Here is a 25,781-nt window from a genome sequence, read left to right as displayed (position 1 = left end):
GGTTGGTATTTTGGAGGTTTTGTAGCTAATCGATCAGGTATATCATTGACATATGTGCTCTGGTGAACAGTCTAGATGGATTGGAAGATCTTTTTTTTTTGGGCCGCTGGATGGCTTTGGGCGGTCATTCGACTTAAGGGGAGCGATATTGGAGGAGGATGTTGAGCCGTCTTTTGGGAGCCCTTGAGGGATCTTTTGGTGCGTTCGGGTGGAATTTCTGGGGCGCCGACGAAAAATATGACCTGGACACTTTTGGTGTCGTGTTTTGAACATGTGTGTTACCTTCAATTACAAGGAGGCATAACTCACAGACAGCTTTGATTTGGGCCAGTCGTACGGTGAGCAGGTCACCGAGAGGCTGGGAATGACTAGGGTTAGGAACGTTCGTAGCTAAGGTACTTTAACCGAGTAGGAACGTTCGTAGCTAAGGTACTTTAACCGAGTAGCTTTACAACTTGCATTGTTGTGGACGCGTGACATGTGGATGATTGGTGACAGGTGTGGTATGAGTCGACACTGATGCATATGAGTACCATCGATTTGATCAGGGAAAGGGAGGACGAAGTATTTTGGATTGACCTGGCTTGGTAACCTGGCCATCGCATGTTGCCTGTTGGGCTCTTCGTGCTGGATGATGATGCTGTTGTTCTATTTCGTTGCAATTTGTTCGCAACAGCTACAACTAGGGATGGGCTCTCAGTGGTTTGTACACAAGTCCTCTTTCTCGCCAGAGTAAAGGGTGGTTCTGTCAACTTGGGATCTTCAGGTTGCTAGCAAACAGCGGGTACCTGCGTGTTTGTGGGTTGCTCCTTCCTTCCCGTGCGATAGTCGCTGACAGCGCTGCCTAAATCAATCTATGACCTGCTGATTAAAACTTTTCTCTACCTGCCTTACTGATGGATTACCTAGTCCCCTGAAGCCTCTCATCCCCCGGGCTCTCAGAGTTCTATTTTTCTCGCCATCTCACCGGTTTGATTTTCTCCCAAGTCATCATCACTTTTTTTCCTCCAACACCATCTACAATCCGCGATCAGAAACTACTACAACCCACCGCCGCCAAGAAAACTGCCTATCGGGATATTTTAAATGGACGATCTAACCACCTCCCTCGCCCAAAACCTCACCATCTCCCTCTCCCCGGCAGACCTCCAAGCCGCCTTCAGCAACGACAACAACGATGACGATGACCTCGGTCGCGCCCCTCCCCGAATGGGGTTCAACACCAAACCTAAACTCTGCCAGTTTATCCTCTCACGCAGGAACGTCACTGCTTCCGTCCCGCTCGAGATTCGACCGTCGGGTTGCTCGACTGGGTCGGGGCTGTTTATTGCCCGGGGTGAACAGGACGGGATTGAGGCTGGAAGGGAGATTTACAGGTCTAAGCCGTTGATGCTGGCTTTTGATGGGGCGGGTGATGATGGATGGTGTCATTTTTGTGGGGGGTATTTCGAGGGGTATTTTGGGGGGGAGAAGGGGGGGGTGCGGGTTTGTAGCGGGTGTGGGGTTGGGAGGTTCTGTTCGAAGGTAGGTTCAGTCAAGATGGAGTTTGGGAGGGGGTGACTGACTTGGGAATAGGAATGCCAAAAGTTGGCTTGGAATAGATTTCACAAGGAGGAGTGCAAGGTTTTGAAAAGCACACCCGGGATTAAGCCGCAGAGCTTGCTGGCTCATCGGCTGGTGTGGTTCCAGCAGAAGGGGTATATCACTACCGAGCAGGGGGCTATGATTCAGGGGTTGGAGGCTCACTTTGATGAGTACACTAGGGAGGATGGGGGCAAGACGACCGAGGTGTATGATGTTGCGATGGCGATTAGGGACGTGACTGGGGAGGGGAGGGAGAAGAAGATTGATGTTGGGTTGATTTGGAAGTTGGTGCCGCAGGTAAGTTCTCGCTGGCTGTTGGGTGGAGGGAGGGTGCTAATGAGTGAGGGATAGCTCTGGACCAACTGTGTCCGCCTGAGGGGTTCTTCTTCCAGGGAAACGGTTGCTTTTGCGCTGGAGCTTGTCACTGCCATGATCAACCATTCTTGCGAGCCGAACGCCTTTGCTTTTTTGGAAAAAGGCGAGATTCGCGTCCGGTCGCTGAGGAAAATTGCGGCTGGAGAGGAGATTACCATTTGCTATATCGATCCTACGGTTGATGTCAAGAGTCGGCGGGAGATTCTGATGGATGAGCACTTTTTTGAGTGTGACTGTAAGTTTTGAAAGATTACAAGACTGAGAGTTGGATACTAACAAGGAGAATAGGTGCCCGCTGCAAAGACGAGATCGAGACCCAAAAGCGTAGGGTGGCTGCCGATGGAGAGACAAGCATGGCTACTGTCCGTCAAGCCCAGATTTCCATGCTCGACCTGATCAAGAGCGCCGCCGTCACCGCCTGCAAGTACCCCGGTGTCTATCCCGATTTTGCGAACCTCACCGTTGTCGAAAGCAAAATGAACACCATCATGAAGAACGCCTTTCCCAACTTTGGGTGGGGTGACGATCTCGACCCTGTCCCCATGGTGCGCCTTTGCCTTAGCGTCCTCTACCTCGAGCAGGGCAAGCCAGCCCCGGCTTTGCGCAACGGCCTCAGGGGGTATTTTGCTCGTCGCGGAGGCCGGACTGGTCCCAATGCTGTCAATATTCTGGTTGACATTATTCATGTGCTCATCGCGGCGAGCTGTCTACCTCCTGACTCTCCTGTTCTCAAGGACGTGTCGTTTCCCTTGCGGGTGGACATCAGTAATGTTATGTATTGGTACCTTTATAAGGCTTGCAAGGAGGCTGGGGAGGTGTTTGGGGGTGATTGCGAGTACACCAAGGCGATTGGGAACTTGTTTGCCAAGATGATGGCCGGGTTGCCTGCTGGTGCAAGTAGGCCGCCGGAGGAGGATTTCATGGAGGAGCTTGAGGGCTCGCTGAGGAGGGTTGTTGAGTGGGCGGGGGTTTGGGTTTATGAGGGGGCTTAGGGGGTAACGTGGGTCAAGTGATGAGACTGGAGGATAGTTGCTGAGATGGGTAGGGGATTAGAAAAGGCCAATATCAACTGAGGGCTTGTCTGGGATTCCTTGTTAGTGCTGTGGTGCAAATGCGTGTTTTTGACACCAAGCTTCCGATTGGGTTCCTTTTTGGTTTTAGTGTTCAGCTGCCTTGTGGTTCGCTTTTTCCATCGGGATGTTGGTTTCTGTGTTCATATTTTGAAGCGATACGACCAGCTTGATATGTTGTAATTCCTGCTCATCATTTCCCATCTTCTATCGATCTTGATGCTGCAACAGTCGCAACGACATCCAATGCCATGGCCGACATTGCACCCCTTTTCGAACTTCACAAGAACAAATTTCACGGCACTCCGCACAGAAATTGCGCCAACTTGGGTAGATGAGGCCCCATACCGCGGGAACGCTAGCATTCTCTGGAGCTGCCTGGTGGCCCTGGTTGCTTGTGTGTATTCAACCTTGAACCTCAACATTCCAGCTCCCGGCAGAACGGGGTACTGGCATGTGTTTTGGAAGAAAACCCTGTGGGTGTTCACCGTTCTCTTCGCCCCAGAGGTGATGCTCGTCATAGCCTGCGGAGAAATTCTCAAGGCCCGATGGCTACAGCGCGAACTCCGAGCGTTGAACCCTTCAGAGTCCGGAGCTGGTGATGTCTCATTGAGATATTGCTTTTTCGTGGTTATGGGGGGCTGAGAGTGTTGGTTGGGGATCTCATAACTGAAGCGGAATTGCACAAGTCTGCCAAACTCGAAGGATTATTCCGAGACTCCGCCGTCGTTTTATCTCCCGAAGGGGTGGTCCAGCTTGCTCGACTGGGCCATTTAGTCAGGGTTCCTGAAACGACGATCGACGACCGAAGCAAAGCTAGCATAATCCAGAAGTTTGTCGCTCTTACACAGGTGTTCTGGCTCTTTCTGCACTGTATTGTCAGAATGGCTCAAGGATTTCCACTCGCGTTGTTGAAGATTCACGTCTCCGTACACATTGTGGCTGCAGGGTTGATGATGTTTGCGTGTTGGCTTCAGGTACGAGAACACACAATTGCTTTTCATTTTACTCTCCAGATGGCGAGTGGATGCTGATTTTTCAAAATAGAAACCTCTCGATGTTGCTGAGGGGCCAATTGTCGATTCCAAACCGTGGGAGGACGCCCTTAAGATAATGGTCGAGATGGCGATCAATGGGCCCAGCGACCTATATATGTATCGTCGTTGTCCCACGGAAGATCCGGTTGTTGTGGATAGTAAGACACGATTACAGAGCTTCTATTTCGTTGATCTCAATACGAACCAGGTCGATGACGTGAAATGGGTTGCACTATCTCCTGAAAGGGGCTGCTTGGAGGTCGGCGAGGTGTTACCTTCCGGTGAAGGATTCAAGGCCCGCAGGCAAGCCCTCTACCTAAGCTCAACACAATGGAAAAGGTTGGACGGAATCAAATCATTGCTGGGGGATATGGAACAGGGGAACACCCATGCTGGATATTATATCCGTGACTGGTTTAGAGACCAATACTACCAGATCACCTTCCTCCACCCAGAGAAGCACTTCAATATCTTCGATCAAGCTCCAGCTCCCGATTGGCTGATGGTAGCCGGCTATTTTGTTTTGCTCATGCTGTATGGCGGGATACATCTTTTCGCCTGGAACTTTCCGTTCGCGAATAGCAATGAGATGATGTTGTGGAAGGTTTCGTGCATCACGATCATGACAGGGATGATGGCGGGAGGTCTGTTGGTAAGCTGTGAGCAAGAAATTGGGGGGCGGGTCGTTTTTGCTATTTTCATTGTACGTTCTTGTGCGTGTGTTCATCGTGGTAGAGTCTTTCATCAATCTCAGGGCAGAGCCGATAGGGGTCTTTTCGTCGCCACCGTGGCTTCAGAACTTCCCACACGTCTAGGACGATGCGATGAGAAACGGGAAGTTACCTTCCAACTGCAATAACAGTTTATTATCACTCCCCACAATTGAATGAGGGTACCTGCCTGCTGTCTCGAGCCATCGTGTGGCATCCCGCTGTCCCAAAGGGTGTAAGACCCACTCGGGGGTGATGTCATTGCGTCATTGATTTGTATGACCTCAACACCCAACTGTTTGTCTCTGTACCTACTTCAACGTTCGAAATCACTGACCAATTGAAGAATCTGTTTTTTTTCTTCCTTCCGCACACCAAATCCCATCAACCATCTTCCACGTATTCGCCAATCCTAACCCTATCACAACACAATCACCCTCACCACACCATGATCAGAACAGTCCTTGCCCGACGTGCCATCGTGCGCAACACCCGCCAATTCCACAGCACACCCTTCAGACGCGAAGCTATCAAGAAGGACGGTCCAGATGGAACCACCTCGACAGCTACCGGTTCCAACAGATCGTACGTACTTTTGACACACGGAGACATGACTGGAATATGAATTGCTGACACCAAGGCCAGACTCGTCCTGCTGGGCGCCGCCATCATCGGAGTCGCGGGTACATACAGCATGATGATGGGCAGCCCGAGAACTGTGGTTCCCGACGACACGTCCAAGCAGCCCGTCAGCGGAACATCACCCACCAGCGCGAGAGCCAACCAGGCGAGCGGGAAGCTTGACCCTAACAACCCCAAATAAGTTTACCACGAGAAGGAGAATGCAGGGCGTTGAAATTGGGACAGTAGAGGAGAGCAAAGCTTGTATGATAGAAGTTGAATTGGGCATTTTCTGATGGCATTGTGGCGGTTTTCTTCAACGGACTGTTGGGGCAGACTGTCAGGTTGTTGGCGACTAAAAGGATTATGTTTGGCGTAATTTGATTTTACTATGGAACTCTGAATGATGAAATACACAGGGTGAAGAATACACATGAATGCTCACCGCGCCTTCCGCAAGCTTGAAATGTCTGGTCTAGCAACTGTTTCAAGCTATTCTCCTCTTATTTCAAGGCGACTTTCATCCTGTAAAGTTAGACAGTAGGAGATTACGCCATACTTGCCCTGATTCCCCGTGATTGATTGTTGCCTCTGCCTGATGCCTGAGTAGAGGAGCTTCCCCTTGCCCTTGCCTATGGTGCGATATCTCGGAGTGGCTGTCTAGGTAAGCTTGACAAGACCTTGGACCGTTCGGGCGGCACCTACCATCTATATGGCTCCTTCCCTGAGGTCAAGTTTGTAGAAAGTCGAATGACGCGATCGTGAGCTCTACGATATGAAGTCGCGTGTTGATAGGGGGCTAATGAAGTCCAGCCTTAGTTTTCAGGCTTCCTCTTATTGTAACTCGCTGAATACCTAGCGACTACTCGCTGTCAGGCATGAATAGAATCTCACGATGTCTCTCTTTCGCGCTGAACCTCTTCCTTCTTGCAGACTTTCTCTCCTACAACAGACTCTCCGGGATAGATTTCCACACGTTCACCTCGAGGAAGACGATCTGAGGCTATCCATATCAGTCATCTTCGCTTTTATCTTTGTTTCAACGCCTCAGCCCACGACTGTTTTCTTGCCTTCGAACGGTCTCGTCTCAGTCGCTCATCTTCCTAAGCCTAGGACCTTACTTGGCACTCCGTGAGATCAAATCTCTTGGTTCTAATAAGTCTTTCAGGCTCGAGTCGAAGCGTGGATATAGGGTCTCGATATTTCGTTTCATGAGACTAACAACGCCAGGTACACAAGAAACCAGCCTACATCATGGCGTCTCTCACCGCCGAAGGCAGTCAAGATGTGGTTATGGCTCAAACCGAAGACATCGAGCTGTCAGCTGGAGCCTTTGCTCCCCCAAGCCCAGCCAAGAACGACGAGGCGGCAATGGCATCTCCCGAGTCTGAGGACAAGGGTGACAATGAGAGCATCAAAGTTGTGGTCCCAATCGAGCACGTGGTGATCATGCGTCTCGATGCCAAAGAAGTTGACAAGTACGAAGAGTCCAAACATGACGCCTGCTTTGCAAACCACAGCGACAGCGAAGGCCTCCGTAAAGGCCCATACATCTGGGAAAAAGAGGGAAGCACCACCACAGAGCAGCTCACCGCCACCTACGCGGTCCCTTTCAAGGCGGTGACCAAGAAGAGGAGCCCCGTTGGTGATGACGGATCCCGTCTTTCCCCCGGTGGTCGTCCCATTCTCCTATTCAAGTCCACCATCCCCACCTGCGGCGGCGAGCATCGCCCTCGCTTCGTCATGCGAGTCGTCCACGAAGGCCGCAAGAAAAGCAACGGTCATGTGATGGAGGGTCCTGCTCCGACCACCAAAGCCCGCGGGTATGGTGTTGTCAGTCCGAACCCGATCAACCGACAGATCCTCATGCAGAAGCACTTCCACTGGGCTTGCCACCAGCTGAGCCCCTTCCTTTCGCTGCCCAACTCCGTGAAAACAGCTGTCATCAGACTGCCGTCTTTTTAATGGCACGCGTTCATCAACCCGAAATTCTCGGTCATTGACAGTACCCACCCGTCTTGGGACCACGACAAGTCCAAACTCTTTGCCTCCCACGTGGTCATCGCACGCCTCCGTCTGAGGTGGAAAGAATGGCACAGGAACGAGTACTTCGTCGAGAACTCCATCCCGGAAGGAGGCAATCGTCCGCACCATGTCTTTGAAGGAGGTGCAGACGGACTTGCCCGGTTTGTTTGCAACAGCGATTAAGATAAGAAAGGCAATGGGCAAGAAAAACCTAGAGCTTCGGGCGTGTCTGAAGAACGAGAGAGAGAGGAGGGGAAGGGGGGGAAGAGTGAAAAAGAAAGAGATGGAGAGGATCAAGGCTCTGGGAATCCCTGACGAGATAAAGGCCAGGAGGAGGAAAAACAAGGGGAAGATCAGGAAGCTGAACGGTGCTCTCTCTGCGAGTGGAGATGGGGGTGACACCGCTGCTGTCGGACCGGCGGTGGCGGCGGGGAGCATCACTGCTGCTCAGCAGCAGTGAGAAACCGCACAAGAAGCTCTTCGCATCTCATCACGTTCCTGCTTTGCTTATTCTTTTTTAAGTTACCGACATCATGCAACTGGTTCTGAGAGATCTGCAAAACGGGAGGGCTATCATCTTTGGGATATGCAGCATTCATGGCATCTTTTCCTGTTACATATCCTCACGAGTATCATGGACATCAAGACGCTCCCAAGGCGCGAGGACTTTGGGCGTCATCTGGCATTTACTTCAGTCAGCAATTGGGGGAAGACAAAAGGAGGCATTCATATACCATCATCGCTTACTGGTTTACATTTATTAACAACAGAGAAAGCATCATTTGCATTAGTTTTTCACAATCAACATCGATTCCACCCTTTCACTTCATCCAGGTTGCCTGCTTTCCCGCGACCATAATGATATCAAGGTGTAGGTGACATGTTGATATCAGGCGAAGGTAATATCGACATGCTTGACAGAGCCCTGATCACGTTCAGGACGCAAGTATACATGCCCCCAGATAGGTAGACAGACGTAGTTAAGGGACTCAACAAACGCACACGAGACGTGAGATGTGAAACACGTATTGAGTGATGTTAACATGTTAATACTATCCCGTCCCCAACCCTCAAGCCAAACCCGCAATAAGACCATACACCCATCCCAATAACAAAAAGCCAACACTTTAAACTCCCCAAGTATATGCCCCCTATGTATATGCCAATTACTCGCTGACTCGCTGACTCGGTCTTGATCATGCTCAAACCTATAACATGAATGAGCAACACCACGGGTATATGTGATAAAACAGAAAAACAAACACCGACCCGCTACACACGCCGAAGCCTCAGTCAGATACTCATAACGCGTTGTTGTCTTTCCCGACAAGCTCGCACCATTCCAAAACCCCCCAGTTATACTCCCGCGTACCCCATGCCATGTGAATTGCTCATCATTGTTAGCATCATCGCGACTTCCCGCTCCCGCTCCTCTTGCCGCAATTGATCCTCTGGATTCCACGACCCTCTCCTTTGGTGGGATGTGGCGCTCTGCTGCGAGGTGGTCCGTTCCATCGAAGTCGTTGCTTGATGGTGATGGAACTGATGCTGATGCCATGTTGGTGGAAAGGCCAGGCCGCCAGCCAGAGGGTCTGCAAAGAAGAATGGGTTCCTTGGCTTGGCAAAGATGGGCGACATCACATTGTTGGCTGTGAGCGGGCCGGGGGAGGTCACCTTGGGCTCCAAAGTCTCGAGCTTTGGTGGGGATTGCTCGGTGGGGGCAGGGATGTTCAGTGGCGGAAACTGGAAGCGCAAAGGCGTGCTCGGCCGTGACTGTTCTCGCAGCTTGTCGATAAGTCTATCCGTGTCCTGGAACCCATTTTCAATGCTTGCAAAAGGGTTAGAGCTTGGTTGACATATCACGGGAGAAGCCACTGGTGTTGGCCTAGGTTCGGGGAGAGCCCGGAACGAAGGGCTAGGTAAAGGTCTGAATGTAGCGGCGGTGTGAGGAAGCGGGGGAGGCGGCACCACCTCGCCATTCTCATCCAGTGAGACCTGCGTCTCCACACCCCGTATCATCCGCCATGCTGTTCGCTTCCGCCTCCGGCTCTTGACCATGGCGGATATCGAGGACACTGCTTGGCTGACAGGGGTGTCGGGGACGCCAACCGCTCCATCCATGGGGTTGGTGACCCGTTCATCCTTAACCTCTGAACTTTCGTGAGCTAGACCCCTCGAGTCATTAGCTTCGACGTCATCCTCCATCATCAAAGTGGAGTTTGCAGATTCTAGGCCAACGCCCTGAAGAGCATTAGGCGCTGACTTGCGAGCCCGTTTTGGCTTTGGCCTCGAAGCAACCGGACTAGGGGAAGGTGTGTAGAACGCAACTGGTGGTTCGCCGGTAATCCTTTTCAGATCACCCAGTATCTTGAAGGTAAGATAGGCCCCATTCAGCTTGTGGTCTCGTATCGAAGCAGGTCGTTTTGCATCGGGGTTCAGTTTGGGCTCGCGTGCGACGACTGTGTTTGCTGGCCGTCGTGGAATAGGTTTGAGTTCGGGGATAACTGGGGCTGCGGGAGGTGATGGTGGAGCTGATCGTGTTGGCTTAGGAGGCGGCGATATGGTCATTGACATGGATAACGGCGACGGGCCTGGCAGAGGTATTGGCGGAGGAAGCCTATCGGTCGTCATGGTCATTTCTCTCGGCCGAGGAGGAGCTTCTGGCCGAAGACGTGGGATTTCGCGAACCACCTCAGGTCGAACAGGAGATGCTGTCGGCGGCGATGGTACTGGTGATGTGACGGGTATGACTGGCACCTCCAAAGCTGGCGGAGGAGAGGGCTCTCGCACATCTGCCGGATCAAGTGCTACAATGACCGAGTCCGCCACCTCATCGATCTCGCGCTTCTGCTTCTTGCGATTTGGTCCATCCACCTCTTTGCGCTTCTTAGACGCCGTGTCGGCTGGCTCCTTTCGCTTGCCTGTTTCACCGCCGCTCTGCCTCCGTGGACCCTTTGCCCCTTTGACTTTGACTTGATCTGGGATGAGAGTACCGGGAGGAAGCCACAGGGCGGGTTTTCGATGTTGGAGATCCTCGACCCAAGCATCGCAGTCCCATTGCACCCAAAAATCGAGGACATCAGCCCACACACTCTCCGGTGGCTTTGTAAAGTTCACAAACACAACCTTTCCTCCCCGATCGTGTACGGCCTTGGCAAATTCCCGGACGAGAACCTTTAGCCCATGGACGCGCATGCTGGTGCCAAGGATGAGCAGCATGTCTGGACCCAACGATAAATCATGTTGCACCAAAGGGCTAATGAGGTGAGCATGGGGATGCTCTTCACCGTAGAGCACAATGTCAGGTCGGAGTTTGCCAACGCCAAGGGCACGTTTTCCTTTTTCTTCCCGAGCTGCTGTTGCTCCTGCGCAATGTGGGCAGGTGGGTTGGCGACCAGCCAGAGTCTCAGCTTGCCGTTCTTCGTCTTCCCAGGTTGCCGTTTTCGCACACACAAAGCATCGCAGTTCTGCCAAGGAACCGTGTAAGAAAACACACTCGACACCACGTTTTGGTCCCGATGGCGCAGGTTGTGAAGATGGGGGCTGTGATGAGCTAGGAACCGCTTGCGAGGAGTCTGACCCAGACCCATCATGTTCCTGCTTGCCCTCAGGCTCTCCACTGCCAGATTCATCTTTCAATTCCTGTGATTCAAGTTCGGTCTGTGATGCGGGAGGCTGCTCCGAGTCCTGCTGCGAGCATCCATCCCCTGAGAGATCCGAGACCTCGGGGCCCTTCAGCAAGCTCCGGCTCACAGCAGAGCTGCGCCCTGCTCTGGCGGAAAAACGATAGCGGCTTCCAGCGCCCAACGTGAGCGATGTTGAAAGACCGACGCGCTCTTCAAGCTGATCAATATTTTGGGTGTAACACCGAACCAGTTTTCTGCTATCCCGCAAGACACTGACAAACCGATGACTGTTCGTAGGCTGAGCGGCGCGGACCTTGTTTCTCAACGTGGTCGCGAATGTGTAGAAGACAGACGTCTTGAGTGGGCAAGACCAGATTTGCGCGTCAAAAAGATCCTTGCCTTTCATGTGTGGTAGCGACATTCGACCAGAGGAGGCGTACGACGTTTGCGATGTGAGGAGTGGTGTGGACACGGAAGAGGGCTCCTCACTTTCTGACCGAGATGATGATCCGCTCGACGAGCATGACGACCCCTCTGGTGACTCCTGATAAGGGTCATAAGAAATGGGAGGCGGTGACGAGAGTGGCGAGGAGCTTCTTGTGTGTGCCAGCATGTCTGTTCTAGAACGAAGACGCGGCGCATCGACGGGCATACTAGGAGGGGATGACGTGAACGATGGGCCAGGCGTGATCTCGGGGCAACCTTCGGGCACTTTGAGTCTAGGACTGGGCAACGGCGTCAGGCCTCTAGATAGTGGAGGCTCGACCGGTTTCTCAGCGCCAAACGAAGCGTTTGCCGATTCCACTGTGGGCGGCCCTGGCGCATGCTCCGAATTTTCCACGTCTCTTAATGTGACATCCTCCTGTGGTCCCGATGTGTCTCGCGGTGTTGCAGGCTGTGCTAACGGGTCATCATCGGTGGGATCTGACGATTCCGGATTGACGGAAGCAGCTCCATGACCTTTTTCTGATTTTATTGTGTTTTGAGCAGTGTTATGGGGCCATTGGCCTGGTAACTTGGTACCGTCGATCGGTCGGGAGAGATCGTGTGAAGCCCTGCGTCGTTTCGTCGGACGCTCTTCTGATGAAGAGTCTGACGCGTCGCTAGCGCTCGAGGGGTGATCTTGTTGCTTTTCGGCAGCATCGAACTGTGCTTGGATCAAAGAATACAGACCGTTCTCTGAGCGGAAATCCTAGAAAGGCTGTCAGCGAAGTGTAGGTCGGGCGGAACGCGTCCCGTTTTGCATACCGGAATGCCCGAGTTTGTGCTGATGCCGGCGCCCGTGATAACGACAACTTTCTTGGATTTCCATAACGAATTGGCTATCTCCTCGAGCAGGGCTTCCGACCCCGGCTCAACGTGTGTTGTTGGCATCTTTTGGTTGTGTGCAATTGATCCACCACAAAGAAGGCGCCCAGCTGGGAACGCGGTGATGGTACATGCAGGAATGCGGTCAAGTTAGAGATTCATATCTGAAAAAAGGCTATTGAAGAAACAAGAGTATTGTGTTGGCGGTAGCGAGTGTGTGACCTCGGCGCGTGGAGTCTTCGATTTCGGTGCAGGTGACGGGCAATCGCGAACTCGACTCGAGGGTTGTGCCGTGGGCGGTACTCGCAGCGATTCGGAGCTGGCTAAACGCGTCCCCAATGGGAGGATTGCGGGGTAGAGGAGAGCGACACAGAGCTGGTTCGGAGTGTTAAGGATCGAGGAGTCGTGGGTAACGATAGCTTGGAGCGAGAACAGCAGTGCCCGTCCGCAAAATGGAAAGCCGCGCCAGTCTTAGAATCAACGTTTTGTTGTCGGCCGCTGGAAAGAAGTGGGCAGGTGGATACACGGCGCGCCGGAAACCTAACTCTGCAAGGAGCACGAGCCATGAGCCACGAGCCGACAAAAGTGACTTCCCTGCCAGATAACTGCCAAGCAGAGCTCGAGGACACTGGAAAGAGAAACCTTGTCAGGACTGACAGACCGGCAAAGGAAGCTGTACGTACGGATTGAACATCCCCCTGAGCAATCATTGATACTTGTATTTCACAAGCACACTGTCCCCATTGTCAGTCCATGTCCCACAAGCAACGCACTTCCCTCACAACGTCTTCGACGGGACCCTGAATTCTACCAAGCCTTCAACTCGTCAAGTGGATCTTCCCCGGCCCACTAGTGCCGAGCGCACAGACCAGCATTACCGTTGGTTTGGTTTCTGGAAGACTGTCAGAACAATGGGGGCCAAGCGGGCAGCCACTCACTGCCCAGCTCTGGTGGTTGCGCAAGATCTCGTAGATCCTTCTCCTGTCATCACACATGTCTAGGTACGCCAATTTTATTCGCCGGCAGAGATATCAGCTTGATCTACAGGCACAGTGGTACACAAACCGAAATCTCACATGCCCCCCTCCTCAATCTTCTTATACCTCTTCCCCAACTTGTCACTCTCATACCAAGCACCCACAATCTCCCTGCCCATCGGCCCAGCAGTAATCATACCGTCCCCTCTCTCCATCTTCTCTGCCACCTCCTGCATAAACTCTTCCACCGTCAATGAAATCGGGTTCTTTTCCTTCTTGTTATCATCCGGGTCCTCCCTGTCACGATGCAAATCCGTCCCAACCATTGGTGGCGCAATCTCAACCACCCTGATCTTGGCCTGCGGCTCGTCCCGCAGCTGAGTCCTCAGGTTCATGCTCCAGAAGTGAAGCCATGCCTTCGTCCCATTGTACACCGGGTTGATGATGCTGAACGGCACAAAACCCAGCACACTGCTGACGTTGATAATCATGGCTGCCGGCTTGAGTCGAAAATGCGCAAGCAGCTGCAAGGTGAGGTGCATGGGACCGCGGATGTTGACATTGATTTCTTCATCTGCTTTGTACAGGAATTCGCTCGGGTCCAGTTTGGAGACCTCCAAGGGTTTCTGAACACCGGCATTGTTCACAAGACAGTCGAGTTCCGGATGCTTCTGCGTGACGAGGGAGACGAATACTGGAAACGCTGATGTTTTCCCCGTATCGAGCACGTAGTAGTCGGTCGCTCCAATTTCTTTCGCTGCAGACTCGAGATTGGATTTTGTCCTGCCGGCGAGGATGACTTTCTTGCCCTTGGATATAAAATAGGAGGCCAGCGCTTTACCAAGGCCACCACCACCCCCTGTGATGAGCGCGCATTGGAAATTGAGGTTGTCTGAAGGCATCTTGCAAAAGCTTGGGATAGTAAGATAGCATTACACCAAAGTGAGAGACAGCACGGGTGGACATAGTCTATTTACCAGTGCAGCCATTGACTTTGTTGCCCCTGGGAAGATGGTGGTGACGCCTAGGATTGGTGGGCTACGTCATCGATACCCCCAAGGCCAATGTGAAAGCAGTGATCCCCATCCTTCCCCAAGACCCGTTTAAGCAGCCATCATTAAAGATTAGCACTGAAATATTCCTGTCATTGATACGGCTAAGCGCACTCTGGCTCATCGCCAACTGCTCCCACTCTGGCGCCTTGACCCCCACCGTAAATGCCGCCATCGAGAATGGCTTCCTCGTTGTTCTCCAAATCATCTTGGACTCTTCGCCATTTGGTGGCCCTGTCTTTCCTACCTTCAAGCTTCTCGCCCTCGCCCTTCAAATCGTAGACCGGCCGGATTACTCCGCTCAGTAGTGGGTTCTTGCTGAAAGCACCGCCTTGCCCCTTGCTCACGTGGGTGCCTTGCAAGATGGGAGCTTCATAGCCATAGTCATCTTCGACATCATCAACAGGCGTTGGGGGTCTCTCAATTTTGGCCATCTTCTTGAACACTTTACGCCCTGTGAGATCAATGCTCACGACTTGCTGGCGCTTCTCGTATTCAGGTTTAGCGTTCCATTCCATTTCTCGAAGGAGCTTTTGTTGCTTCTTCAACGCCAACGCCCTTTCTTCTGGGGTGGCCCACATGCTTCCTCCCACAGTGGCATCAAAGTCAGCTGCCTCGTCCCGTACCGTCGTCCGTTGGGCATTTTGAGCTTGGAATGCTAGCAGCTTGTCCCGGTGAGCTAGAGCTTGCGCTTCTGCGATGGTGGGATCTCTGGTTTTGGTATACGGCCGTGGGGTCCCTGCAACCTCGGCCTTCTTATGCGCTTCCCGATCTGCTGCCATCTTCTCACGTCCTCTGTCTGCCCTAAGCTCCTTGATCATACCTTGTATCTCAGCCGAGCTCAGCAATGGTTGCCCGCAAAATGTACATGGTCCGGGCCCTTCCTTGATGCAGATGACTTTGCCGCAATGAAGGCAGTTCGGGGCTGCTGCCAGGGGAGGATGTCTTGTTCCAACGCAATTACACCGTCGTGCCGCCACACCTTCGGCGCTATTTGTTGAGTGTGAGGGATTGGTGGTGATCTCGAGAGACCGAATGGCTTGGTCGAGGTCGCTCAGGACCGTAGACGAGCCATGCATCGCCACGCCTCCTGTGATGGTGACCTTGGCCGTATTCCCATTGTTATTCTTCGATGACGATGGTCCGGGTGTCGAAGTTCGTGAGGTAGGGTTGGATTTGGTTTTGGACTTGGGTTGCCCGAGGTCCGACACTAGGGAGCCTAACGCGGAGGGAGGAGGCTTCGAGGTCTGGGTCAGAGGAGGTGTGGCAGTCTTGGTGGGTGGTGGTTTGCTGGGACCACTGGTGGCGTGTGAGGGTGTCGAAGCGCCTGATCGTGCTGAGATGTATTCATCTTGCGAGTCCTTCTTGCTGTAGACAGTTCCTGGCCCAAGCGCAAACGAGGCGACTTGTCTAGGGGGCGGGGTATGGATATTTGCTTTCTTCTTGGGACCTCGACGGGGCTTTGGGACGCCGTCAGCTTCAGAGTTTTGTGCTGAGTTTTGGGCGGTCGATGCGGAAGAGTACGTGGGCGTGGACGTGGGTGCGTTTCTTGGTGGCGGTGATGCTTTTGGATCGCTTCGTCGTGCGTTGAATGTCGAAATGAACTCGACGACTTGGGGCGAGTCGCCGAGCATGTTGGAGAAATGTTCAGCAGCTTCTTGCTTGGAAAGGGTGGCGGCATATTCGAGGACTTGTTGCAGGCCATCGTCTGGCATCGGCAGCAGTTGGAAAAGCTGTTCTTTCGACATTTTGTCGGAGATGACGGGGAAATTGGTTTGGTGTTGTGCTGTTGTCAAGCAACTGAAGATGCTGCTGGTGTCATAGAATTCTTCAGGTACAGTACACAGCGCCAGCGGCGAGTGCAGTCACGACGCTGCCCGCGCATCTGTGGTCTACCCGGCCTACCCTTTCCGGATAGGTTTCCGCTTTATGCATGTCACAAAGCTTGGCAGGCGAGCTTATCCCTGCTCTTTCTTTTCGCTCACTGGCTGGTCCCTTGCAGCATCCAACACTGCCAACTTCAACCATCGACATTCCAGTTCACTCTTCGCTGTTGTTTTCCTGCTGGCCATTCAGCAATTTGCCTAAATACCACTCTGGGAGCCCTCCAGAACGACTACAAACGCTTCGTCTAGATCTAACTCATTTTTAGATGCAGCCTACAGGCAAACACCCTCGAACTCTAGGATCAGCCCAGCGCTGATGGGCCCTGAACAGTGATAATCACACCGGTACGTTCCTGTTATATGTGGTCAATCCGCACCTCAACTTCAACAAGACATTCTATGGTTGTATAGTGTAGCGGTTAGCACCCCAGATTCTGATTCTGGTAACCCCGGTTCGATTCCGGGTACGACCTTTGCTTTTCACCAAATTTTTCTGGTGGAGCATTGTCTTCTCTTTTGTGGCCCCTGGATCAGGGGACACTTTCCAGGTTGGGAAGCTGCACCTCAGCTACATTTCTAGCACAAGCTCAGTATACTGTTGACTGGCAATGGCCAAACATCACCGAGGAAGAGAGCTATCCAGGCTCTTCAGCATATGTCGGGCCATCGGCAACTTTCAATCGGCAGAGCTCCATTGTCGAAGTCCTTTGTATCAAAGGTCTTCTGCGTCATCGCGATGAATCCCATTGTTCGGGACTTGCACCATGTTCTTTATGAGAACAACTTGGAGCGCCGAGGAATTTGTTGACATTGCCCTTGTGTCGTTTCCATCGATCCGCTGTGATTGAAGTATAGAAGATGGTGCGTCAAGGAGCCATGTTGGTGCTATGGGAACAGACCACTCTGTTTGTTTGTAGTTGCAGCTCAACATGATCTTCAGAAAGTGGACACTATTAGCTTCCTGCTTTGCAAGATTCTACAGCGCTAATGCTGTACCTGCTCCTCAAGGTACATCCGATGTCGATGGCTCTCAGACAGGAGTTCCCACGGCCTGCGCAGCCATTGCCTCCATCACAGATTCGCTGCTCTCAGCAAGCGCAATGGGTGAGTTGTCAGATGAAATTATATACGTCAGAAAACAAACACCGACTCACAGTAGCAATGCCTTCCGTGCCGGCTTCAGTTGCCATCTCATGTTTGATGACAGTGCCCAACAAACCCGACCCAGCTTTGAAGTTGATCTAGAGCCTTCGCGCTTTTGTGCAATGGCAAAGCACTCTACCTGGGCTGAAAAGCCCACCGAAGTCGTACGATCTGGCAGCCGTTGACATCATGGGTGGTTTAGACAAGATCGCCAGCAGAGTATCTGGGGATGAGAAATATGCCAGCGAATACGACTTTGCCATGGCCATCTATGAACTCATTGGTGCTTCCCATGACGGCCACTTCAGGTTTGTTTCCGATGTCTTCGGGGATTTCTTCTTTGTGAATACCCTAGTGCAGGATCTTGTCACGATCAGTGTAAACGGAACTGCGACTCCTAAGCTTTACCACTTATGTGAGTATTTCGCGCCCATCATGGATGCCTTGAAGTATGAGACTAACACCCACTTAGCTCAGCTATATGGCACTAACTCAAATGGGACGCTCGCTAGAAGCCAACCCCCACCCGCGATTGTTCAAATTAATGGAAAGGACGCTGTAGATGTTGTGATGAAACAGCAGCTTCGTTTTTCAGACTTCCAAAGTCTTGACGCTATGTGGGATGCCGGAATGCCCTCTTTCGCCGGTCCTCATCATCGCACTTTGCTTACAAACTCGATGGATTACCAGGGACAAAGCCCTAACCTTGACCTATGAAAATGGCCAGGAAGTCACGGTAGAGTCCGTTGCCATTGTTCGAATGGGAGCGAACTTCACTGGTGTGCGAACTGGCGAAGGCTTTTACACACGTTTCTGTGATCCCGACGCTTCGATAGATGTTGAACCACCAGCAACAACCGAAGTGCCGCCGCAATTTCCAACTTCGGCCAGGACCGATACCTCCGCAAGCGATGTGTCCAGTACAAATACCCTGCCGCCTCTCTCCCCAACAATGAGCAACTATCCTTGGCCGGCCGTTAGAGACAATGGTTCCAACATAACTTCCGGCTACTTTCTGAACGGGACGGGATATGACGATGTAGTTGTGCTTGCCCTTTCAAAATTCTCCCCGCCTGATATGGATCCTATGGCATACTTGGTGGATTTTCAAGCTACCATCGCCAACCTCCTTGCGAAGTCCCGAGAGCAGAATAAGACAAAGTTGATCATTGACGTTAGCGAGAACGGGGATGGCCTTGTAGCTGCTGCCTACGAGCTCTTTGCTCAGGTTGGTATCCCCGCAATGATCGCTCTCATTTCGTCTGCTAACACATCTTCTAGCTAATCCCCAACACAACAGCCTTCAGTGCCAACAACATACGCGAAACCCTGTCCGTCGTCCAAATATCGAAGGTCTCGAGTGCCGACGCAGTGGAAATCAAAAACTTGACGCCAACACGTTCGACGAAATCAACCCTGATGAGCCCGCCCGCTTCAAAGCCCTGAGCAGCCTCCACGAGAACAGCATGGTTGAACAGCTCATCCCCGGTCATATTTTCTCCCCTATAACCGGCCTCAACCTCACCACTTCCGATGCCCTTCTCGGCCCGGTAATCCTCGAAAACGACACCTTTACAGCATACCAGTACCATCCCTGGAACCAAACCGAAGATGTCTTCAACATCACCGGCGCAGGTAATAGAGCCAATGTCCCTCCCTCCCCCTTCACAGACGAGAATATTGTCCTCCTCACCGACGGCGCTTGTAGCTCTACCTGCGCGACATTGGCAAGGCTCCTCTACAGCGTCAACGGCACCAACAACGCCAAGATTAAGATTAAGACCGCTGTCGTCGGCGGCCGACCTGATCCTGCTCTTGGAACAGTAAACAACACCAGCACCGGTCCCATGCAGGCCGTGGGTGGTGTGGCAGGTGCACAAATCTTTTACTTTTCCAATTTTCACGAGGCAGTCAAAGCGGTCTTGGTCCTCTCGCCGGAGCTAAACAGCACAACCAACTCGACCGAAAACGAGGATTTGCTGCTGCTGGCAGAGGGGTACGCAATGAAGAGGCCATTGGCAGGAATCGGTGGTGGTGAGGCGGCAGGGTCGATCAACGGGAAGAATGATTTTGTTTCGCTTGACAATTTGGAGACTGCGATTCAGTTTCTGAGTTGGAATGAGGATGTCATTGGGGGTGTCAATGAGACGAACTACTGCCATTTTTACTACACAAAAGAGATGGTGTTTGGGCCGACGAAGGTGTGGGAGAGGGCGGCTGATGCTTTTTGGGGGGAGGATGGGGGGATAAATTGTATTTGCCACTTTTTGACTAACGTATATTATAAGCGAGTCGTACATATAAGCGAGTCGTACAGTCTCCACCACCCTACAACAGCTATCCTCAATTGCTAGACCACAACACTAGGAACCGACTATAATTACATCAGAAGCAGCTGAATCTGAGGCTTCTTCAGCCTCCTGGCAAGTGCGCGCATTATGGCCAGGCTTGCCGCATACACCACAGCACTGAGTCTTCGTACGAGACCCCCCTGTACCACCACCACTTTATCGATTTTCCTGGATTACCTGCGCGCCTACAGCCTTCTGATCCAGTAGATTCTTTGCCTCTTGTATGGCAAGTGACTCTCCAAGCCTCATACGTATTTTTTTGGCTCTCCGTCTCTTACTAAGTGCCTTATTGGCCTTTCGCAGTGCCGAGAGCTCCATACGTAGAAGAGCCACCTCGTGTATTACAGTTATCGTACCTTTAGCTAATCGATCTATAGTAGCTAATATAGATATTGGAGAGTTACTTTGGTGGTTTAATATCCGAGTTTTAATAAGCTTTAACTATAAAGTAGTTTTTTAAAGGTTATATAGTATGTAGGAGAGCTAAGGGAGTACCGTGCCCGGCCTTAACGATAAGGGTATTAACGTACGAAGCTTTATATTTAGTTTAGAAAATACCTTTTCTAGATTATATAGTATAAGGTTAATACCTATAAAATTACTTTATATATTCTTCTTTGTTATAAAGGCGAAGAAAGCTTCGCGGAAAGTATAAAGGAACTCGAGCTTACTTATATAGTTAATATATATATATTAAATCTTTAATTTAGCGGCCGTATATTTACTTTAATAACCTAAAGTAGCCGATATTACGTAATTAAAAATAATATAAAAAATATAAAAGTATTTAAAATATAATAATATTATTTTATTAATAATAGCGTTCGAATTTAGTTAAATAGTAACTTTTATAGCCGTTAAAGATTAATAAACGGGATTTACTCTTTATCCGGAACGCTATATAATAATCGAAATACTTTATTGAATTTAAACTTACCGGATTAATAATCTAATTATTATTAATAATTATAATACGCTAAATAAATAATAAATTATACTTAATATATTAATTAATAAAGTAATATTATATAACGTATATTATAAGCGAGTGTACTATATAAGCGAGTGCACTACTTTCTACTACGCTATAAATATTATCCTTAATTACATTATATTAATATAAGGAATTAACTATAATTACATTAAAAACAGCTAAACTAAATGCTTCTGCAGCCTCCTAGTAAGTACGCGCATTATAGCTAGGCTTACCGTATACATCACAGCACTAAACCTTCGTACGAGCCCCCTCTGCAATATTACTATCCAGCTACGTTTTTTATACTCTTTCCTTATCTACAGCCTATTAATCTAGTAAATCTTGTGCCTCTTATATAGTAAGTAACTCTCTAAGCCTTACACGTGTTTTTTAGCTTTCCGGCGCTTACTTAGTACCTTATTAGCCTTACGGAGCGAAGAGACCTCTATACGAAGGAAAGCTACCTAGTATATTATAACCGTAGTACCTTTAATAAGCTAGTTTACTGTAATTAATATTAAAGTCGGGAAGTGTGACGAATCCCTATCCAGAACCTTTAAAAGGGATACTAATTAAAGGTACTTTTAAATAATCTTAGTTCGGTATAGCTTAATAGTATATAATAATAACTTATCTTAATTACTATAGTTTAATACTAATAATTATAATTTATATTATATATTACGGAACTATTTATTTATACTAGCTAGTTTTTCCGTATATATAGACCTGTAGACCGTGGACCGTTATCTTATATATAGTCTTCGGTCCGCTCCGTATTAGCCGATACTGGACCGTAGACCGTAAGCCCCGCTCGATAGCGCGGTCCAGTCTTAATTAGTCCTCGTAGCCCTATTGTTTTTTAGAACCGTAATATAATACTTCCTTTCTAGGCCGAAGCCCTTACGGCCTAATCTTCTTTTATTATTAATAATATTATAAATCTTTCCTTTTTTCTTTACTTTACTATTTACTATATTTAACCGTATATAGAAACGTTATTATAAAATTAAATAGTCTTTTGCCTTTACCTCTCGAATCCGCTACCGTAATATTATTATAATGCCGTATTTTACTTATTTTACTTCCGGGACCCCTTATATTATAGCTCCCGAGTCCTTACGGTACGCCGAGTACGTACGTCGTAAAATTCTATATAACGGGTCTAATATTAGCTCTATCCGTAGGTATATCTTTTTTTTTTTAAATTATAATTAACCGTTCGATAGTAACCTAAATAATAAAAGAATAAAATAGGCTCGAACGTAAGGAATAAAAGCTTAAAGATTAGCTTTCGTAATTAATTATTAAATTTATTTAGGTAAAATAAATATATTACTTTTTTCGTATACGTAAAGAGCGTCTTTTTACGTAAGGTATTTAGAAGGAAGATACCCGGATAGCGTAGTTTATAGCCGCGGTATCGCCCGGTTTTTTACCGAGTATTCCCGCGCGGCCGACCGCTACCTAAAATACCGTCCTATAGTTTCTTTATACCCTAAATCCTTTTTTAGACTTAAGTTAACTTTTTAATCTTTCTTTCGATTTCAATATAGCCGGTCTTTCCTTCCTAGCCGCGCTAAATACCGCCGGTAACGCGCCTTTTACTTTTTAAAATACCTAAAGTATATAATATTATTTATATTTAGTCCCTTTTATACTTTCTAACCTTATAATATAGTATATAGTACGTCGATTATTATATCGAAAGCGTAAATTCGATTTTTATCGAGGTTCTCTTAGCTCCGTCTTATAATTATTTAACTATAAGCTAAAGCTAAGTCTTTTTACTTATTTAGGTTTTAATTAGTCCGGATATTATTAATAAAATTCTTTTTACTTATTTAGATAATTAAAGTATACTTATAGTTCCTACGAATTATCTATAGCTAAATATTTTAATTAATTAATTAAATACTTTAATTAACTTTTATTAAACTATAAATCTAGTATTTTTTCTATATTATATTTTTTTTTTCGTTTTCCGTCACTACCTATATATTAGCTTTACTTATATATAATACGGGTTTTAAAAGTAAAGTATAAAAGGTATATAATTATAGATATATTATATTAAGTAACTTTATTTCGAATACCGTCTCCGATATTTTTCTTTTAATTTTAAATAGTTTTACTTTCCTATAGTCTAGCTTTTTATTAAGTCTTTTAATATATAAATTATATATAGAAAGGAATATTATATTTTCTTTATTAAAGTAAGGTCCCTTAAGCTTTTTAATATTATAATATTTTTATATCTTTTCCTTTATAAACTTTAATTTTTACTTAAGCTTATTATAAAATATATATATTTTATTTATTTTAACTTTAACTTTAGGTATTTTAACCGTAGGTCTTTACCGTAAGCTTATTTTATAACCGAAATTCGTAAAAAATAAAATAACTTTAATCGTTTCGGTTAATAATATATTATATATTAATTATATTATAAATAATAGTTTAACTTAATCGTTTTACTCGAAATTAATATAATTCCGTAGGTACTATTTTATAATTTAATTAAACCGTTTCGTTTAACCGTCCATTTAAAAGTAATAAGCCGAAAATACTTTATTTATTACCCTAAGCTTCTTTATTAACGCTTTTTAAAACTTTAATACAAATTTAATATCGCGGTCCGTAATAAACTTTTTTAATTATATATATATTAAAATAATATACTATAATATTATATCCGTTAATTATTTTATTAATTAAGTTTCTTTATAAAGTAAGAAATATATTTATTTAATAAGCCTATCGATTACCGTTAATATATTATTATATTTAACGCCGGTTATTATACTTTTAAACTTTAATAATTTAATAATAAAGTTTATTATAATTAAACTTTATAGCTATTTTATTATTAATAGTAGCTCTAGAAATCTATAGGATTTATATTTCGTAATTTTCGTTTTTTTATATATATAATATAACTAAATAGCTTCTTTAACGTTATCTTTAATCTTTAATTAATTAAAGTATTATTTAATTTTTTTTATAGTTTTAATAATATTTATATTTTTTTTAAGCTTCGATATATAAATCTTCATTATTAATACCGTCCTATTACTTAGCTTTACGTATATTAGATTTTTATACTATAGTTTTTCCTAATTATTTTTCTAAATACTTTATAGCTTTAACTTTTTCTATTAATATTACTTTATAATATCGTTATTTAATTTTCTTTAATATTTATTAAAAGTAATATTTTTATAATATATTATATAATATTTTATTTATAATAATAATAAATATTTAAAAGTATTATCTAATACTTTTTTAAATAATAATAATAATTCTTTAGGTATATCCTTATAGTAATCGGCTCGCTAACTAAATATATTTATTTTAGCGTTCTCCGAACCTTTTTTATAATTAATTTAGAAATTAAATTCCGAAAAAAACTTTAATTATTATATTTACTATATATTAAGGACCTTCGTAATAATAAAATATTATAGATTCTTATAATCTATATAGATCTATATTTTATATTTAATACCGTTAAAATATAGCCTGTATTTTTTAAACGCTTCGATAATAGTAAATAGTTCTTTATTATAAATTAAATAGTTTTAATATACTTCTTTTAGTTTTTTCGAAAAAAAAGTTATTAAATATAGTTTATTATTATTATTTTATTATCTTAATTATCTATTAATCATATAATTTAATATATTTACTTTAGTTTTAAATAATCGATTAAGGTTTAATAATTTAAGTACTAGGTCCTTTAAAATAATTTCTTTTAGTTCCTAAAAAGCTTATTTCTTTTCCTACTTTTGCCGGAATTTTATATCCTTCTTAATTAAATAATTAAATAGTTTTATAATACTTATATAACCCCGAATAAATATTTAATAAAAGTTTATAAATCCTAAAAATTCCTTAATATATATTTATAATTATAGCGTAGGCTAGTTTTTAATTACTATAATTTTCTTAAGCTTTATACGAACCTTATTTAGCGGTATTAAATATCTTAAATATACTATTTTCTATATATAAAACTCGCTTTTTTCTTTATTAATTAAAAGTCCGGCTTTATATAGTACGTTAAGTATCTTTTATAGGTACCGCTTATACTTTTTTAAAGTATATAAATAAATAAAAATATCGTCGAAATAATATATTACTATTTTATTAAAGTACTTCCGTATCGTATAATTAACGAAAGATTAAAACGTCGCGGGTATATTAATTAACTTAAATAATATTATAAAATACTCGAAATAATTATAAAGTATACGAAACGCTATTTTCTATTCGTTTTTTTCTTTAATCTATATATAAGTATACCCGATAAATATATTTAAACGTATAAAGTATTATACTTTTATTAATTAATTTTATAACTTAAATATTAACGGTAACGGGTAACTATTTTTTACCGTCTCGTTATTTAGTTAACGGTAGTTTATATATAATCGTAAACTATTATCCTTTTTTAATATAAAAAATATAGGGTATTTTATTAGCGATATAGACTTCCTAATATATATATTTTTTTTTAAATTTTTATTTAAATATTTTTATAGTTCTTTACTTTATTTATCGTTAATATAATAAACCTTAAATAATTATAGTTTAATTTTTTTTTAATTTAATTTTATAGTTTTACGGTCTTTACTTTAGAAACCCTTATAAGTATTTAACTATAAAGGCTAGGTATCTTTAATATTTTACCGGTAACGCTTTTTTCTTCTTTTTTTCTATATTATTATAATAAATATATTTATTAACCTCCGATATCTCTATTAACGTTATTAACCTTACTTCTTTGATCTTATTACCTATATTAATAAAATATACTATTACTTTTTATATTTCTTACGGTAGTACCGTAAAAAGTATTTATCCTACGCTTTATTCCATACGTATTTTTAATCTCTTATCGTTAATTAAATATTTTTAAAGCTTTTTTAATTATAAGTAATTACTATTTTTTTAATCGATATTTAAATTATAATATTTATATTATAGTTACCTTAAGATTATATTTTTCGAAAGTTTTATATTTATAATATCGAA

The 25,781-nt window shown here is 45.9% G+C and overlaps 7 protein-coding genes and 1 non-coding gene across 8 annotated transcripts; 4 read left to right on the top strand and 4 right to left on the bottom strand.

Moving 5' to 3' along the window:
- Positions 1 to 895: 895 nt before the first annotated feature.
- QC763_302260 (uncharacterized protein) lies at positions 896 to 2,951 on the top strand (the record flags this gene model as incomplete). The annotated part of the gene is made up of 4 exons (XM_062910672.1): positions 896 to 1,524; positions 1,576 to 1,881; positions 1,936 to 2,194; positions 2,248 to 2,951. Exons 1-4 carry the CDS (start codon positions 1,087 to 1,089, stop codon positions 2,949 to 2,951), a joined length of 1,707 nt encoding a protein of 568 aa, XP_062766620.1. The 5' UTR covers positions 896 to 1,086.
- A 1,679-nt stretch (positions 2,952 to 4,630) lies between these two features.
- On the top strand, positions 4,631 to 5,846 carry QC763_302230 (uncharacterized protein). The gene is made up of 2 exons (XM_062910671.1): positions 4,631 to 5,361; positions 5,422 to 5,846. The coding sequence occupies exons 1-2, from the start codon at positions 5,225 to 5,227 to the stop codon at positions 5,597 to 5,599; spliced, it is 315 nt and encodes a 104-aa protein (XP_062766619.1). The 5' UTR covers positions 4,631 to 5,224; the 3' UTR covers positions 5,600 to 5,846.
- An 805-nt stretch (positions 5,847 to 6,651) lies between these two features.
- QC763_302225 (uncharacterized protein) lies at positions 6,652 to 7,362 on the top strand (the record flags this gene model as incomplete). Its single annotated transcript, XM_062910670.1, has 1 exon — positions 6,652 to 7,362. The coding sequence occupies one exon, from the start codon at positions 6,652 to 6,654 to the stop codon at positions 7,360 to 7,362; it is 711 nt and encodes a 236-aa protein (XP_062766618.1).
- A 1,416-nt stretch (positions 7,363 to 8,778) lies between these two features.
- Positions 8,779 to 12,422, bottom strand: HST3_1 (NAD-dependent deacetylase hst3; the record flags this gene model as incomplete). Its single annotated transcript, XM_062910669.1, has 2 exons — positions 8,779 to 12,240; positions 12,297 to 12,422. 2 exons carry the CDS (start codon positions 12,420 to 12,422, stop codon positions 8,779 to 8,781), a joined length of 3,588 nt encoding a protein of 1,195 aa, XP_062766617.1.
- A 1,006-nt stretch (positions 12,423 to 13,428) lies between these two features.
- Positions 13,429 to 14,235, bottom strand: QC763_302210 (uncharacterized protein; the record flags this gene model as incomplete). The annotated part of the gene is made up of 1 exon (XM_062910668.1): positions 13,429 to 14,235. The coding sequence occupies one exon, from the start codon at positions 14,233 to 14,235 to the stop codon at positions 13,429 to 13,431; it is 807 nt and encodes a 268-aa protein (XP_062766616.1).
- Positions 14,236 to 14,489: 254 nt separating this feature from the next.
- QC763_302200 (uncharacterized protein) lies at positions 14,490 to 16,133 on the bottom strand (the record flags this gene model as incomplete). Its single annotated transcript, XM_062910667.1, has 1 exon — positions 14,490 to 16,133. One exon carries the CDS (start codon positions 16,131 to 16,133, stop codon positions 14,490 to 14,492), a length of 1,644 nt encoding a protein of 547 aa, XP_062766615.1.
- Positions 16,134 to 16,672: 539 nt separating this feature from the next.
- Positions 16,673 to 16,744, bottom strand: QC763_0049140. Its single transcript has one exon. It is a non-coding gene; the product is annotated as a tRNA-Gln (tRNA).
- Positions 16,745 to 17,603: 859 nt separating this feature from the next.
- Positions 17,604 to 20,607, top strand: QC763_0049130 (uncharacterized protein; the record flags this gene model as incomplete). Its single annotated transcript, XM_062905737.1, has 5 exons — positions 17,604 to 17,829; positions 17,887 to 18,031; positions 18,105 to 18,646; positions 18,696 to 19,667; positions 20,600 to 20,607. The coding sequence occupies 5 exons, from the start codon at positions 17,604 to 17,606 to the stop codon at positions 20,605 to 20,607; spliced, it is 1,893 nt and encodes a 630-aa protein (XP_062766614.1).
- Positions 20,608 to 25,781: the final 5,174 nt, after the last annotated feature.

This window comes from Podospora pseudopauciseta, chromosome 3, assembly GCF_035222475.1.
Source record: "Podospora pseudopauciseta strain CBS 411.78 chromosome 3, whole genome shotgun sequence".
NCBI lineage: Eukaryota > Fungi > Ascomycota > Sordariomycetes > Sordariales > Podosporaceae > Podospora > Podospora pseudopauciseta.
Note: the sequence above shows the minus strand (reverse complement) of the source record. Positions and strands in the feature narration are given on the sequence as shown.

Bases quoted from the DNA above. Each gene is read 5' to 3' on its own strand.
- QC763_302230 (XM_062910671.1), top strand. From the start codon at position 5,225: ATGATCAGAACAGTCCTTGCCCGACGTGCCATCGTGCGCAACACCCGC. The intron at 5,362-5,421 runs GTACGTACTTTT...CACCAAGGCCAG, and splicing joins GCTACCGGTTCCAACAGATC to ACTCGTCCTGCTGGGCGCCG.